General features: G+C 38.2%; 1 protein-coding gene across 1 annotated transcript in view; it reads left to right on the top strand.

Annotated features, from left to right (window-relative positions):
- cacna1i (calcium channel, voltage-dependent, T type, alpha 1I subunit) overlaps nt 1-15,872 on the top strand; it is a 223,517-nt gene that overhangs the window by 153,168 nt on the left and 54,477 nt on the right. The window contains exons 15-19 of the mRNA XM_015374068.1: nt 3,254-3,341; nt 4,650-4,816; nt 6,563-6,633; nt 6,839-7,322; nt 10,003-10,103. Coding sequence (XP_015229554.1) covers nt 3,254-3,341; nt 4,650-4,816; nt 6,563-6,633; nt 6,839-7,322; nt 10,003-10,103 — 911 coding nt within the window. The remainder of the gene's footprint in view (nt 1-3,253; nt 3,342-4,649; nt 4,817-6,562; nt 6,634-6,838; nt 7,323-10,002; nt 10,104-15,872) is intronic.

The following is a 15,872-nucleotide window of genomic DNA, read 5'->3' as shown; positions in this document are numbered from 1 at the left end:
TTAATCATCTTTGCTCCTCTAGCTGGGTGGTTGAAAAGTGGCTCTGATGCGCATTGGGCGGAGCTACCCTATCCTTTCTTTGCCTGTAACAATGTCAGCTATATTTGCTGTTATAAGTGGGTAAAAAGTCGCTTTACCATGTTTTTAAGTGAAAAAGTCCATCTGAAAACCCCATCTTTGCAGTCAGTTCATCAAGATTACGATCCTGCCTACTAATATTATTTCGCTGTCGGAGCCGCTCAGACCCCCGAACAGTGGCGGTGTGTTGTCAATAGGAATCCCGTTATACGCCAGCCTCTGGCCCGGTCGCCTCTTGGGGGTTTTTCTGCTACTGTTCACAACCGCTGGAAGGCGTATTTCATGTATGTAATCCAAACTGCAGGCAGCAGAATATTAAAATCAAACATTTTGACGGCTCCTGCTGCGTTCATACAGAGAGTAGACAGACCTTTACAGGGGTCCCAGACCCCCTACTTCTGGAGCACCACCGACAGAGCACCACAAGGTGCAAGTTAGAAAGCCTTCTATAGAGGTGGCCCAGTGTGCTGCGACCGGGACGAAAACCCCATTATTCCTCTTGGATATGAGGTTCAACTGGGGCAGTTTGCAGCCGAGTGTGAAGCGGACGAAATGAGGAAAAGAACCTCCAAATCCAAGGCCATGGTTCTCCACTAGAGAAAGGTGGACTCCCCTCTTCAGGTCCATGGAGAGTCAATGGAGGAGTTCAAGTATCTCAGTGTCCTGTTCACGAGTGGAGGATGTATGGAGCATGAGATCGACAGACAAATCGGTGCAGCATTGGCAGTGATGCGATCACTGTATCGGACTGTCGTAGTGAAGAGGGAACTGAGTCAGGAGGCAAAGCTCTGGATTTACCGATCTACCTACGTTCCCACCCTCACCTATGGTCATGAGATCTGAGTAATGACCGAAAGGACGAGAACATGAATACAAGTGGCCAAAACTAATTTCCTTCTCAGGGTGGCACCCTTCGAGATCGGGTTAGGAGCTCAGTTAGCCGGGAGTAGCTCGGAGTAGAGTCCTTATTTTTCCATGTCGAAAGGAGCCAGCTGAGGTGGCTCGGGCATCTGTTTCGGATGCCTCCTGGTCGCATCCCTCTTGAGGTGTTCCAGGCATGTCCCATTGGGTGCAGGCTTCATGGAAGGCCCGGGACACACTGGAGGGACTATGTCTCTGAGCTGACCTGGTTTTGCCTTGGGATCCCCGCAGAGCAGCTGAAGAAAGTGTCTGTATTGGATTGGGAAGTCTGGGAATCTTTGCTTTGACTGCTGCCTCCGAGACCCGGCACCGGATATAGCGGAGGAAAATGGATGAATGGATATTTTGCCGACATTTTAAGTTAATATAGGCATTAATAAACTGTTTCGGAGGAGTGTTCATAGCGATCTGCATCAGCAGTGCTGTGTCTGTCTCCCTGCCAGCTCCATAATCAGCTTGTCTGATTGGTTGATGTGGCGCGTCGAGCAGCAAAAGTTCAATTTTTCCTACTCTAGCGGCTGCTGTAGATGCTCAAAAGAACGTGAGGTGCTGCGTCAGCTTTCTCTTGCTGCTGAAAACGTGCTGTGGGACCGTTTGCTGCACCTTGATGCACGTCAACCATTGACTTTACATGTCAACTAGCTGCTTCCGCTGGGTCTGCTGTTTTCAATCTAAACGTAGCATAAGCCTATTGTAATAAATTTTTACAGAATCAATAACTGTATTACTTGAACATAATTATAGCAGTTCTTCATCTATTGAAAAACGAAGCTGATCGGCATGTCGCTCATCATCATATCTTTATTCCTGTCAACTGAGTTGTTTTTAAACACCACATTTAATCAGTGTGACTGAAACATGTGGAATTCACTCTAAATAAAGCTTTAAAGCACAGTTTTTTTTAAAGAAAAATGAATGTCATTGTGTATTTAAATAAACCAGCTGGTCAATTTTATTTCATGGCTATCATGGAAGCCAAGAGGAAGAGATGCAGTTTTTGCAAGGCAGTGATAGATGTGTTAAATGACGTGGCAAGTTGAAAAATTATGTTTGGTAGGCACAGTGGTGCTATGACAAAAGTATTATGAATGTCAATATGCTCAGAGTGTAATGTATTGGCCAACCCTATTAACAATACAATCAAGGACAACAATATCTCAGACGTAGGCTATGGATAATTTCAATAAGTTATTTTCTTCCAAAGGCAGCTTTATATAGATTATGTTTAACAAATGTTGCACTTGTTTTTACATTTTTTTTCCTGCTATAATCTGTGAAAGAGATGTAGTCTTATCAATCTTGCAATGCATGTCAAACAATTACAACATATAAAAAATAAGTAAGTGATCCTTTATAAACATGTCATTACATTTTTCTATGTTAAACCCCCTCACACAGACACCCCTCCTGTCTGTGCATTCTCAGCATACTCCTCTCCAGTTGGAAGCCATCTGTCTGTGGAGGTCAAGGAGTTTAGACTCTGACCTTTTCCAGAGACATTTGGAGCTTGACAAAGCTCTGATTTTTTTCTCTATGCAGATTCAATTCATCCATAATCATTAAAGTTAACTTTTTAAACATAGCTCAATGATATAAGGTTTGCACTGAATGAAATGATGATGTGTGAATGACAGGCACACTCATACACATGACAACACCAGTCTTCAAAGCTGCTTCTCTCCTGTTTTTTTTTTTTTGTGTGCTGATAGTTCTCCCTGTCAGCCTGCCCCCCTCAGGCTCTAACGCCTTTGCAAGCTGCTGTTGCTACACAGAAGGAGTCATTGAACCACTTTACTGTTACAATGGCTCTAGGGAAAATCCTATAGGTCTTAACCAAACCTGTGAGGATTTCTAAAATAGGGTGTTAGTGATCTTAAGCAGGTACTGATTTAATCTCAAGAGAAAAAACTAAACTGAATCTCTTGGGTGACTAAGTAACTACTTATTGGTAGTTACTTAGTAGCAAATAACCCATTTATATATGAAATTGATTTATGTGGCATCAATGATAATTATCCAAACAGTTCTGAGCATCAATAATGATGAAAAACCTAATAACAGTTGGTAGAAACCATGTGTAGTTATTATAACCTTGGTTAATAACAGTGTAAGAAGGATGAGTTAGAAGCTAAATTTCCTCTTTAAGGAAAAGATGCATTTTTCTTTGTCCCTGAAAAGTCCCCTTACTTTGATGTTTCACGCTGGTGGTTTCTTACTTCCCTCCCTGCATCATGTCTTCTTTCTCCACGTTTAGGGTGATGCGAATCGCTCCTACTCTGATGATGACCACTCTTCTTCAAACTATGATGAGAGTGAGAAACGTGACTCAATAAAGCTGTCTGGTGAGTTCACTTCTCTCTCATTTGAAGTTCTGCCTCATTTATGCTGCAAATATTTTGTTCCTTTTTATTGTTTGTAAAATTTCCTAGAGGCAAAAAAAAATAAATTTATTTGTAAAAGAATAAAATAAAAACTGGAAAGAGATGTGCCTTTTAAAACGGGAAAGTCATGTAGGTAGAAAAGAAGATTAAAAAAAGGGAGGAAAAGAACTTGCATGAAAAATGTTGCAAATAATTAATTAATTATTGTTTAATAACTACCACAACTTTTTTTTTTCACCATTTGGAATTTGAAATACATTCAAATTGCAAACTTTTTAAATCTTGGAAAAAAATGACAAATGCAGAAAAAATAAAAAGAGGATTTGCATATTTTTATGGTTTGAACAACAAATATTTTAATTTGTATAAAAACAAATAGGGGTACAATACAAAAGCAAGGAAGACTTTTTAGGTTTTGGTTTGTAAAAAAAAAAAATGCTTTCAACTCACAGTCATGCTATCATCTCTTTAGGTCAGTCACTTTCAATCAAAATAAAGTATCTTACATGAGCTAGTGGTTGCTATTGTTCATAAGCGAGAAATAATGTATTTTTTTTTTTTTGTGTGTTTGCCTAAACTTTTAACCTTTATGGGTTTATGCAGACTTAAGGTGTAAGAGAAAAAACATAAAAGAAAAACAGAAGTTTGTTTCAAAGCAGTTTACACAACTTTTTTTTTAATGCCTAACTTAAAAAGTTAACTGTTTGAAACATTGCCCTAGAGTAAATGGATTGCTAGAATTACATCTAGAATCTCTCCATGTGTGATCATTTTGCCATTAAAAAGCTTTAATTCATTACCTAATTACCAAAAAGGCACATTTAAATTATTTTTATTTCCTAAAGATGATTACAATACATTTTAAACTCTGGAATAAAAGGTAGAATTTATAAAAGAAAATAAATGAATGTTTTGGACCATTGTTAGAATTACATTTGAAATAAAATGCATTTGTTTTAGGGCAAGTGTTTTATCACAATTCTTATAAAGCATCACATTAACTATTTTGTTCTGATAAATGCAAAATAGATAATACATATAGATTACATTGAAAAGACAAAAAGAAATGAATGGATGAATTAAAGAAAATATTCAATTCAACACACTATTTATTTTACTAAAATGAAAGACTGACAAAAGTAAATGTCCGTTTTTACCTAAAATGTCTTCATTTCTTGTATGAGATCAGCTGATCATTATGTGATCTATTTAAAATTTTGGGACAAATGAAAAAAAAAAAAATAATTCTCTTCTCTCAATGATCTGTAGATCCGAGGATTTGTACTCTAACACCAAACGGTCACCTGGAGCTTGGTGCCCTCTATGGCTCCAGGGGATCCTATTCTTCAGAGAAGCAGAGCTTCACCAATGAATCCAGAAAGAGCAGCCTAATGAGTCTGGGGAAGAGCAGCATGGAGAGACGCTCCCTTTCTCTGGTACTTTGTCACCCTGTCATCCACTGAGACTCATGTGCTCTCTTTATATCAGAGCGAATATCTTGTAGAATTCATTTGGGAGGTTTTTAAAATTCTGTTGGGTTAATCCTAAAATTCACTAATATATGTTGCTGTTGCTCTGATACTAATTTAACAACTGAATACAAGTTTGTATATAGTGAATAGACAATGTAGAACTTTATTCCTTTGAAACAGGTTCACATTGTCAAGGCATTATTTTTTTTTTATATATAATTTCAAAAGTGGATTCTTGTTTGTCTGGGAAGCAGGTCTGATTTGATGAAATAACATGCTTCAATGTGCTTTCATCTATCTCTCTCCCTGTCTGTCTGTCTGATTGTCTGTCTGTCTTTATGTCCATCTATTCATCCATCAATCAATCCACAACAGATGAAATAAGTATTAAACCCAACACCATTTCTTAGTTCTATGCTTTGTGTTGGGGTTAGGACTAGCACCAAGGTGTGAATTAAGTTTAGATTAGGGTTAAGGTTAGGTATATGTTGATAAAAGTTAGGGTTAAGGTCTGGGTAAGGTCATATAAAATAAAAGTAGGTCAATGAAATACCCCCATATATCATGGAAACAAAGCTCTGTGTGTGTGAGTGTATAGTGGGAAAGAATAAGCACACACAACATGGTGCAGGTTAACATGTAAGTGAGTTAGCACTGAGGAGCCAAGTATACCAGTGAGATAGCAAGAGTCTGCTCCCTCGTATCGCAGAGGTAATCATGTTAAACAAAATGTATCCATAACATCCATTTAAATATTCTTGCACTTCTTCACACTCTCAGGTTTTTGATAAGAATAGACCAATTGCACATCTTGGTGCTGAAAGCAATCAGATGTCAGGCATTGGAGAGAGTTGTTTATGAAGAACTTAATTTGCTGTTCCAGCTGTAGTTTTGTGAGCGCTATTTAGTCAGCACTTTGATGATAACACACTTCAGGCTGTAAATCAGATCCATTTGTTGGTACTCTGCTTTGTTGTTGTCACACTAATCATTGTTGCCGTTGATGAGACTCAAATTGATGCAGTGCTGTGATAAAACCAGTTTCTCGCTTTTAAATGGGTTGTTCCTGTGTTTGATAATGTGGTCTGTTTGCACAACCTGACCTTGCAAAAATAAAATGATTTCTTGTTGATGAAGAACTGAAAACTCTTTTCCTATTTGTGAAATAATGACTTCTAATGACTCTTGAAAGCTTTACATTTTGTCATGCATTGGACAAAAATCTTGCCTCCTTACCTACTGCTTTTGAAAATTTGATTCTGATTGTTTTCTAGTCTTTGATATGTGTTTTTATCAAAAACATATCGGAATCACCTTAAGATAACCAAAGACATTTGGCTTTTGTTAATTTGGCTTTTATTAATTCTACAGTGGTGTAATGCTGCAAAATCAGAAACATGATTTTATTCACATTTTTCCAATGTTCAATTTTGGCCTAAAGATGTTAAAATTTAAACCTCTTTTTAATACTGTTTCTTTTGGGGAATTGAAGTGGCATAATTTTTTATCTTAAATTCTTAATCTCAGTGCACTGTGACTTGTCATTTCCTTGTTTGTTTTAAGCACTGACTGTCCCATTCCCCACAGCTTTTTAAATGTGCCTTGTATTTTTCTTTCTGCATCAAACTTTTCTGTGCATGATAAGTTTAACCTCTTGCATATTTTGTTTCTCAGTAAACAATTTGATATATTATTGTGTTTCTGTTTTAGCGTCATGGTCGCAGTTCCAACTACCACAACTGGGGCCGTCCTTTTCCTCCACAGTCTGTATGGAGTCGCAGGTAGACGATTTTACATTTTATCTTAATGAATTCCTAATAGTTTAATAAGACTGAATAGCCCAAACTTGAACCTGCTGTTGGTGCTTACCATTAATAAGTATTGTGGGAAATATAGAGACATTTCTTGATTTCTTGTACATTTGTATTTCGGTTGTCAATAATATCTATTAGCCTTAAATTCTGCTTTTTTTTCCCTGCACTGTAGGTCTAGCTCAAACAGCCTTGGGAGGAGGAGCTATGGCTCTGGTGGAGTACCTCCAGTTGGAGGCAGCCTGCGCGTCCGCAGTACCCGCTCCCCCTATTCCTACAACCATGCTTCAGAGCAAGAGTCCCTTCTCTCGCACCCTGTGCACTCCCATCATCCTCTCCCACCCTCTTTGTTCCTCTCCAAACATTTTGGTGCAAGAGGGGATCGAAGGGCTCTTTCACTGGAACTCCCAGAGTTGCTCCGCACAGGTGGACAAGCTCCAGGACTGCCACCAACACAGATTAAAGATCATGGAAGAAAGAATGGTTCTGGGGCAGTAGGCAGTCTCATGGGAGGCTCGGGAGTTGGTAGTGGTTTAGGCCTTGAACACAGGGACTGTAATGGAAAAGCATCAGGTCATCACAATCATCTGATAACTGATGTCTTCCCCCAAGTCAATGCACGCAAGGACAGGACAGATCTAGATGAAGAAACAGACTATGTGAGTGGTAAATCATCTTTGTATTTATTGTTTAAACTAACTAAGTACAGCATTATATTTTAATCTGTGCATTTTTTATAGTGAAACCCAAATCTTAAAAGCTATTTAAGTTATGGTGAATTAGGTAACTATGAGGTTAAAACTAAAAATATATACTCTTAAAAGGTAGCCTTTACTATACTTTATACTCTATCCTTGTGCCCCAGGATATTTAAATCATGGTTGGATGTAATTACAGTTTTTTAGCAAGCTAATTGCAGCGTCTGTCATTAATTAAATGCAATTGGATTTTATTCAAAAAACATATATCCACAAAATAAACCACATTTTAATTTCCAAAAACCCTTCTTCTCAATTATTAAATAAATGCTCATATGAGCACAGCATAACTACTGTTTATAATCTAACTTTTGGTCATTTTATTTTTTATGCCCATTTATGCTGCCTGAAATAATTTTTTAATCATATTTTTTTAATCTTTTGTTTTTGAAGTCTGTAAAATTCCATGATTGCATTTAAGATCATATGTTTTCCACCTAATATTATGTTTTTAAGCATGTTTAAACATTTAATCCACAAGTAGTAGGCCAGTTTGACAATCTCTTTGTCATAATTGGTTTTAGTGATCTTACCCACATGCAGAGAACCAGTCAGAGACCAAGGGCAAAGTTTAACAGGTTTATTGAATGAAGAAAAATACTGAAGAAGAAGCAGGAATTCAGCGGACTGGTGAACTGGAACCGGAAAATCTGAAGGGGAGATCACAGGGATCAGTTCAATACTGTAGGATAAATGACTGAGGCTTGAATATGCTGGAGAGAAACTCGCGTTTGGGGGGCTCTTAGTTAATCCTTAAATCCAGTTTGTGGGGGTTTTAATCCAGAGAAGAGGGAACTTGTTGGAGAGCGGACAGACAGACTCACATTGGACCCAGAGGAGTTAAGGAGCGGACTGTCACTTGGTTTTCTACATGTGGACGTTTTCCCCTGCTCAGTGTGAACTCAGTAAATCCTTCCAGGAAGAGAAGGTCCAGGCTACCCAGTTTCACAGGAAGGCTTCCTGCCGAAGAGCAAGACAAAAACAAGATCAGACTCAGAGAAACAATGCTAAGGTTTAGACTCTGCTAATCTCAGCTTGGCTAGAGTACCCAAAACTGGCAAACACTCTTTCGAGGTAGTGACAGCCCGCTGCTCAAGTACTCCTCCGGTAATGACCCAACGAGCCACAGGTGTGCAGGGAGGCCCAACGAGGACAGGGAAGACAGGTGGTGGAGAGAGGAAAACACAAAAACAACCCACATAAACTGGAATCCTAAAACTCTTATTCTTGAGTATTTTTCTTTTGAATCACAATTTCTACTTTTACTAAATTAAAACTATATTAGAGTAGAGCTACTCTTAATACATTGTGGCAAATGTAAATCTGGTCATCACTATGTATGACATTGAAGGCAAATAAAGGCATCCCCACCCTGTACCTCTATACCCTCTTCTTACCAAAAACATATCTCTGTTACATTATATTAGAACAAATGCTGACATGTCTTCTCATAGCACAAAAACTTTTACAGAAATATATTCTGTATTATGCCAGTACTTAATACCCAGTGGCTAGCGCTGTTGCCTTGCAGTAAGAAGGTGCTGGGTTCAATACATGGCCTGGGGTGTTTCTGCATGGAGTTTGCATGTTCTCCCTGTGCGGGTGTGGGTTCTCTCTGGGTACTCTGGCTTCCTCACACTGTCCAACGGCATGGCTGTTAGGTTCATTTGCCTGTCTAAATTCTCCTTAGGTGTGAGTGTGTGTGCATGTTTGTGTGTCTAAGTGTTCCCTGAGACTGGTCCATGGTGTACCCTGCCTTTGGCTAAAAAGCCACAACCCTATTACAACCCTGACAGAATAAATAAGAAAAGATGGATGGATTCTTAGATCTTAATTCAGTCTGCTAATTCTAACATCTTCAGCTAGTTCTTACCTGTCTGTTAGGATTCATTCAGTCATCTCTCTTTTTTTGTCAGCAGTTTCTCACCTATCACCCTGCTCTATCTCTGCTCTGATGCTTCTTATACTGACAGTTCTGCTCTTGCTGTTGCACTTGTTGTCTTAAGTATATATCTGTATTTTTCTGCAACATTTTGCTGCATCCACTTAGAGATGCTCAGCCTCTTTCCCTCCTCAAGGATTTTTATAGCAGCTACTGTATGATGTGACTCGAATTCCGGTCAGCTAGAGAGTTTGCTAACTTTACTGAACAGTGAGGGGAAGGGTTTATCAAATGGTGGTGACTGAGGCAGAGAGAGGTTTCAGAAGAATAAACCTACCACTGGCTTGAAGAGTTCAGCTTAGGCAACTGGACATAAACTTTTCTAGAAGATGTTTCTCCTCTCATCCAAGAACCTAGAGCAGTGGTGGGGAGCACTGAGATTATTATAGTGTAGGTGTAACCACTGTGCATAGGGTCTCATGTAGACTACAGTTAAGTTTAATAAAGATAAATTCATTTAGTTTACATGGATTTTCTGAGTTAAAACAGGCTTTTCCTCCTGTCTATTCTTATGCATATCACAAAATGCTGTTAATTGCTTAATTTTTTTTACATATTGAAATGCTTGTAATTAATTAATGTAAATTAACCCTCTTAAGTGACTGAAAGCTTTTTTGTTTTTTCTTTCTTACCATAAAGAGTTGGTGCTTTCGTATTCAGAAGATGATGGAGGTATACAAGCCAGACTGGTGTGAAACTAGAGAGAACTGGTCTGTCTATCTTTTCTCTCCACAAAATAAGTGAGTATAAAAATTTATTTAGCGATAAGGTATATAGTTACCAAAAAATGTTGCTTTTTTGAACTATGACAGAGTTTAAAGGGGCATAGTGGGATATATATATATTATCCTGTTAAATAAGACCGAAAACACTTGATCAAGATAAAATAAGGCTACATACAGTAATATCGGCCATTATTATGTATGATACTCCTTTTTGGAGCCTAAATAGAATCCCAGCACCAGTGGTCCGTTTCATTAAAGGGGTCATAGAATGCAAAACGGAATTTACATCATCATAGATGAATAACGGTAGTTCAGTGGGTGAAATGGACGTACAGAGAAGTTTAATCCCCATCAACACCTCCTTTCTCTGCAAATCTCAGAATTCTAAACTTCCACCATAAAAGGGGCGAATTCAAACAAAGCTTAGATTTGATGTAAGTTGGGGGATGTTGCCTTATTTGGTTCTGGCCTGTACTTTTGTCACGCCCCGAAATTGACATACATTCACATACAGACTGTGACCAGGCATTTGAACCGAGCAGCCCGGAACAGAGCGACAGAGCGTTACTACTATAGCTGGCTTAGACACATATCTTCCTTGTTTATCCCTGCATGTTCAGTGTCATACTTCTGGTCAAGTGCTGTTGTTATATACAGAGGGTTTTACTAGCTAAGAAATTGAGTCTAAAACACAAAAGTTGCGTATAATTTGCAAGCAGAACATGATAATCCTTTAGAAAACTTGCATGCAACTAGAGTGAGCTATTGGGGTATGAATAAAAAAAAAAGTAATATAACACGACTTAACCCCTTTAAGCACAGCAATGCCCAGTAACCTCAGCACTGGAGATTAAACTGCTTATTGACAGAGCAGAGGCAGGTGATCAATCTACAAAGCAATCTTCACAGGTCGAGGTTAAATAAAGGGAAAATCTAAAATTGAGAAGTAATCTTCATGATCGGCGTTTATGAAATAATAAGAAATAAAATAAGCAGCCAACAGCTTAACAGACTTAAGCTGTTGGCAGAGCAACAATTAGTTGTGCACTTTGCAAATTTGACTTTAATGGTTGCAATGATAAGACAACCATTGATAAATAGCAGTCATTAAAAATCTATGATTAAGGTTTCTCACAAGCCAAGTGGAGGCATCTAAATCAATTTTCTCAGATTAGCTCTTACCTAAACCTGAACTTTTTGTTCTATACAAAAAGCTTTATGTCTAGCTATAAAAATAACACTGCACATAACATTTGACTCTAAATCCCCACAACTTGTGACATCATGGTGAGGCAACTCCTCTTATTAGGAATAGAGGAAGATGATGGAAAGATGGGTAGCTCTAAATAAAGAACAATACTTAAAGAAAATAAGTTTGGTGGAAGGTTCCCCTTTCATTTAATTTCAGTTCAAAATGTATTTTTTTTTCATACAGAAGGGAAATGTAACTCTCAAAGTTTTTCTTCAAGAAGTTGTTGTAAATGTTAAAGGAAAAGTCCGGTCATATTCAGACTCAGAACTTCTGAAAGTATTTTAAATATGAAATTATTCCATACTGTTTAATAAATGATAAGTGCTTTTAATTAAGAGTAATTCCATTTGAATGGAGACATCCATGTTTGTCAAAGAACACTACTGCTACCTACCGGTTTGTGACGTCACGTTGTGGTATCGGCTGTTAATCAAGTCCCAATGCTGTATCTGTGGTTTGTCACAACGCACTATTATCCGAGTCATCTTAAAAACATTTTTCTTTGAAATGTTGGCTACATTCAACGACAAATTCTCCCTCTCCAAGTTGGCCATCCAACAACAAACCCATGTTGGATCATGAATCGGAAAGGTGAAATAACTAATTGTTTTTCCACTTTTACCCGATGTACACTATTACAGCATTCAATTGTCATGGACATGGACATTGTCAGTTTAACTATAGCTCTCGTTTCAATGGTGAAGTCCTCTGTAAATCTTAAATAATTGTTGTTGATTAAGGATATGTCTTGTAGTTCCCATTGATTTTGCTTGTAAAGCAGGGGAAATGGCGCCAGGCTTACCGCACCATGGCGTCACCGCCGAAAGATGTCAGGAGTACTATATCTGGGCAAAAATGGCAGATCCTGGACTCAGTGGTCGTGACAATTTTTTATTATTTTTTATTTTTTCAGTGGGTAACACTGCTGCCTCGCAGCAATAAGGTTGTGGGTTCGATTTTCGCCCCGAGCATGCCTGGGTTCTCTCCGGGTACCCAGCTTCCTCCCACAGTCCAAAAACAAGGCTATTAGGTTCATTGGCTTCTCTAAATTCTTCTTAGGTGTGAGTGTGTGCGTGAATGGTTGTTTGTCCTGTTTGTCTCTGTGTTGCCCTTTGATGGACTAGCGACCTGTTCAGGGTGTACCCTCTCGACCATAGACAGCTGGAGATTGGCAACAGCACCCCTCGCGACCCCATTTGGGATTAAGCATGTCAGAAAATGGATGGATGGACGCTAAATTCATTAAAATCACAGTGAATGTATTAGTTTTAGGTATAGATAATGATCCATTGATCATTCCTTGCTGACCGGACTTTTCCTTTAACAGCTGTTGTTAATAGGAGGGTTGTCTTCAATGTACTTCATCTTATGAAGAATTATTAAGGTCTTCTTCAGAGGTTCTAAAGGAGTTCCTGAATAGAGACAGTTTTCTGTATCAGCTTGTTAAACTTCTTTAAGTCATGTGCTCTGAAGCTGAAACCCCAACAGATTATAGCAGAAGAGATCCCACTTACATTGAAAGACCTAAGCTTCCTCAGGAAGTAGAGGCTGCTATTTAGTCTCTAGTAAACATCTTCACAGTTGTGTCTCTTGTCAAGACTCTTGTCCAGGGGAACATTTATTCCCCTCCACCAACACCACTTCTTCAAGCATTTGCCTTGTTCCTCTTAATTCTGAAATCTACATTCATCTCTCTTGTTACATTCATTTTCAGGATCAGATGATTATCCTTGCCTATTAAACCTCAGCTCGATTTCAAAAAGGCATCAACATATTAGTTATCTGGTAGTTTATTCTGTGCAGCTAACCTGCTCCCAATCATGCTTACAGCTACAGTAGGCTTACTTAATCCTGGTGCAGTATCTTCTCGTTCGTGAAAGTTACTGCGTGTTGTGGTATTTTTTATTACCCTTTTGGAGCATAAAAAGTTGATTTTGAATATTGAAACAAAAACAGAAAATGTGATAAACAATATCTGTTTACTAAAGTTCCTAAAGCTAAATAACTTTCATGTAAAACCCCGGGGTTTGTTTTGGAAGCTTCGCACTTTAAAGGCAAAGACTAAAATCATTACAAAACAGAGAGACTAAATATAAGAACAAAAAAATTATATAAATCTATCAACTTTACCATATCAGCTATTACTTTTCATTTAAGGTTGAAAATTAATTAACAATAACTTCTTATTTTTTTATTTTTTTTAGTTAAGCAAAGTGGTTAGGGAATTTTAAGCTGCTGAGGTATTTAGATAATCTGCTATTGTTTGCTGAATAGGTAAATCTCTGATTGTCCTCATGGTCTTGTGAAGAAAACTTAATGTAGCTACACCTGTGGAGCTTGGCTTGGCTTGGAACAGATGAAGCCTGGATTAACTCCTTCCGCTAGGGCAAGCCTGGCTTTATCTCTTATCCTTAAATTTCTGAATTCAGCTTTTGTGACATAGGCCTCTGGATTACAGAGGGACCGGGTCACGGGGGCAGCAGTCTCAGCAGAGATTCCCAGACTTCCCTCTCCTCAGACAAATCCTCTATCTCTGCTGGGGCAAGCCTGAGGTACCCCCAAGCAAGCCGAGAGATATAGTCCTCTGGTGACTCTTCTCGATATGGGGCAGCTCTCAAGTGGAACAAGATCAGGTTTATATATGAATTAAGCCAGAACTGATATCATAGTCAAGCAGCTAGTATCACAGCTAATATACTGGGACTACCCTAGTGTGAATGAAGGCATTACATAAGCTGGTGTTTGATTTTATAAAACTGTGGGCAGGGAATACATTTTTTAAGTAGGTGAGCACTGGAATGTTTCACCAAATACTGTGGTAAAAAATCAAATCTGCTGACCTTTACTCAAGCCAATAGAGGATTGAAACTGAATTGAGTTACTGGTGTAAATGTCAGGGATATAAGGTGTCAGAAATAAGCAAAGTGGCAAACATGTGTCTTCATTTGTGTACTAGTGTGTCTTGGCAACATTGTTAAACTAATTATCTTTGTTTATTGCTAGAGCACAAAGAAAAAATGGGTCCCAGTAAGATTCAAAGGTTTGAAATATTTGCAAGTGTTAAATGATTTGCCACTTCAGAAAATAGGTCTCATGGTTCGACACATGGTTTATTAACTAAATGATGAACTGAACAACTTTTGTATTTTTTTTTTTTAACAGAGATGTACTCTGAGCTGTTTCTCAGACCTATCTATTCATTGTTTTAGAAAAATCTCCTGAATGTTGTAAAAAGGAAATCACTCATCCATCCACCCGCTCACTCAGCCGATTCCCTGTCTGCTGATAGCCACTTAAGGGAAGCCAGGCCCTGGGAGGATGTTTTGGCACACTGGAAGGTGCCATCTGTCAAGCCCCCCGTTCTTCTGTGTGCTTTTGTTTAGACATATCTCGAGTAATATGTTATCCGTTAGTACATGTGTTCTAGGGGCTCTGCATATGTGTATGTGGGAGTGTGTGAGCATATGTATAACTTTGCTTTGTTTGTGCCTTATAGCTCTGCAGGCCTCAGTCAGAGTGTCTGCTTATGCTCATGTTTATGTAAAATGTCTATCTAGGTGAAAGTAAAATAAGAAAAGAACACCAATAAAAAAAAACTAAGAGATGATTAAGCCATACCCAAAGATTATCTTTTAGCTTGGTTGTGTGCTTGGACCAACTCACAGACTAGTCTCTATTATTACCTGGGAACACGGTTGCCTTATTCAAATTAAAAGATAAAAGGACAACATATAGTGATCCACTGGAAATACAGGCGGATTAGAAAATTGATTTCTTTAGCCACATTCAGATGCAGCGGTAGGTATAGCTGTTCTATTTATAGATGGCTAAAGAAATGTGCTTAGGAACTGCTTGCTTGTTTTATTTACACTGGATATCTGCTCTGCAAATGTCAAGGAGGTAGTCAACAAGTTGTTTGCTGTTCAATTCCACAAAGCAACCTTTCTTGTGGTTCATGATGACATTTTTTTTTTTTAAATTGGTTCTCAAATTACAATAAGTGTGGGCAGAATTCATATGTAACTTCTCAAAAATAGGGGATAAAATCAAAGATTACCTTAGCACTTTTTCTTATCTTTTTATAATCAGAAAACTAATTTGGGTATGCAGGTGGGGCACTGGTTAACATGCACGACCCATGTACGGAGGCCTTAGTCCTTGACGCGTCCGACCCGAGTTTGATTCCGACCTGTGGTCCTTTGCCGTATGTTCTCTCCCCCTCTCTCATACCCCCTTCCTGTAAGCCTACTGTCGAAAAAACGAGCCACGAGTGACACAAAAACGTAAAAAAAAAAGAAATTATATATTAAATAGATAAAGCATATTTTGTATTTGCTCTGCTTGTGTATTTATTTATTTTTTTTGGATGATCTGATAAAAGTTAATGTGCAATTAAACTTACTTGACTATGAATTATTGTTAAAGCTGAAAATCTTAATCGATAATTTATCTTAATCAAAATATATCCACAACTAAAAGGTGGTTTAAATGATTATAATTAATTATTACCAACCTTAAATGATTATAATGAA

This window comes from Cyprinodon variegatus, unplaced genomic scaffold, assembly GCF_000732505.1.
Source record: "Cyprinodon variegatus isolate N-32 unplaced genomic scaffold, C_variegatus-1.0 Scaffold96, whole genome shotgun sequence".
In the NCBI taxonomy this organism is placed as follows: domain Eukaryota; kingdom Metazoa; phylum Chordata; class Actinopteri; order Cyprinodontiformes; family Cyprinodontidae; genus Cyprinodon; species Cyprinodon variegatus.
The sequence above is the reverse complement of the archived record's forward strand: the minus strand, read 5'-3'. Positions and strand labels throughout refer to the sequence as shown.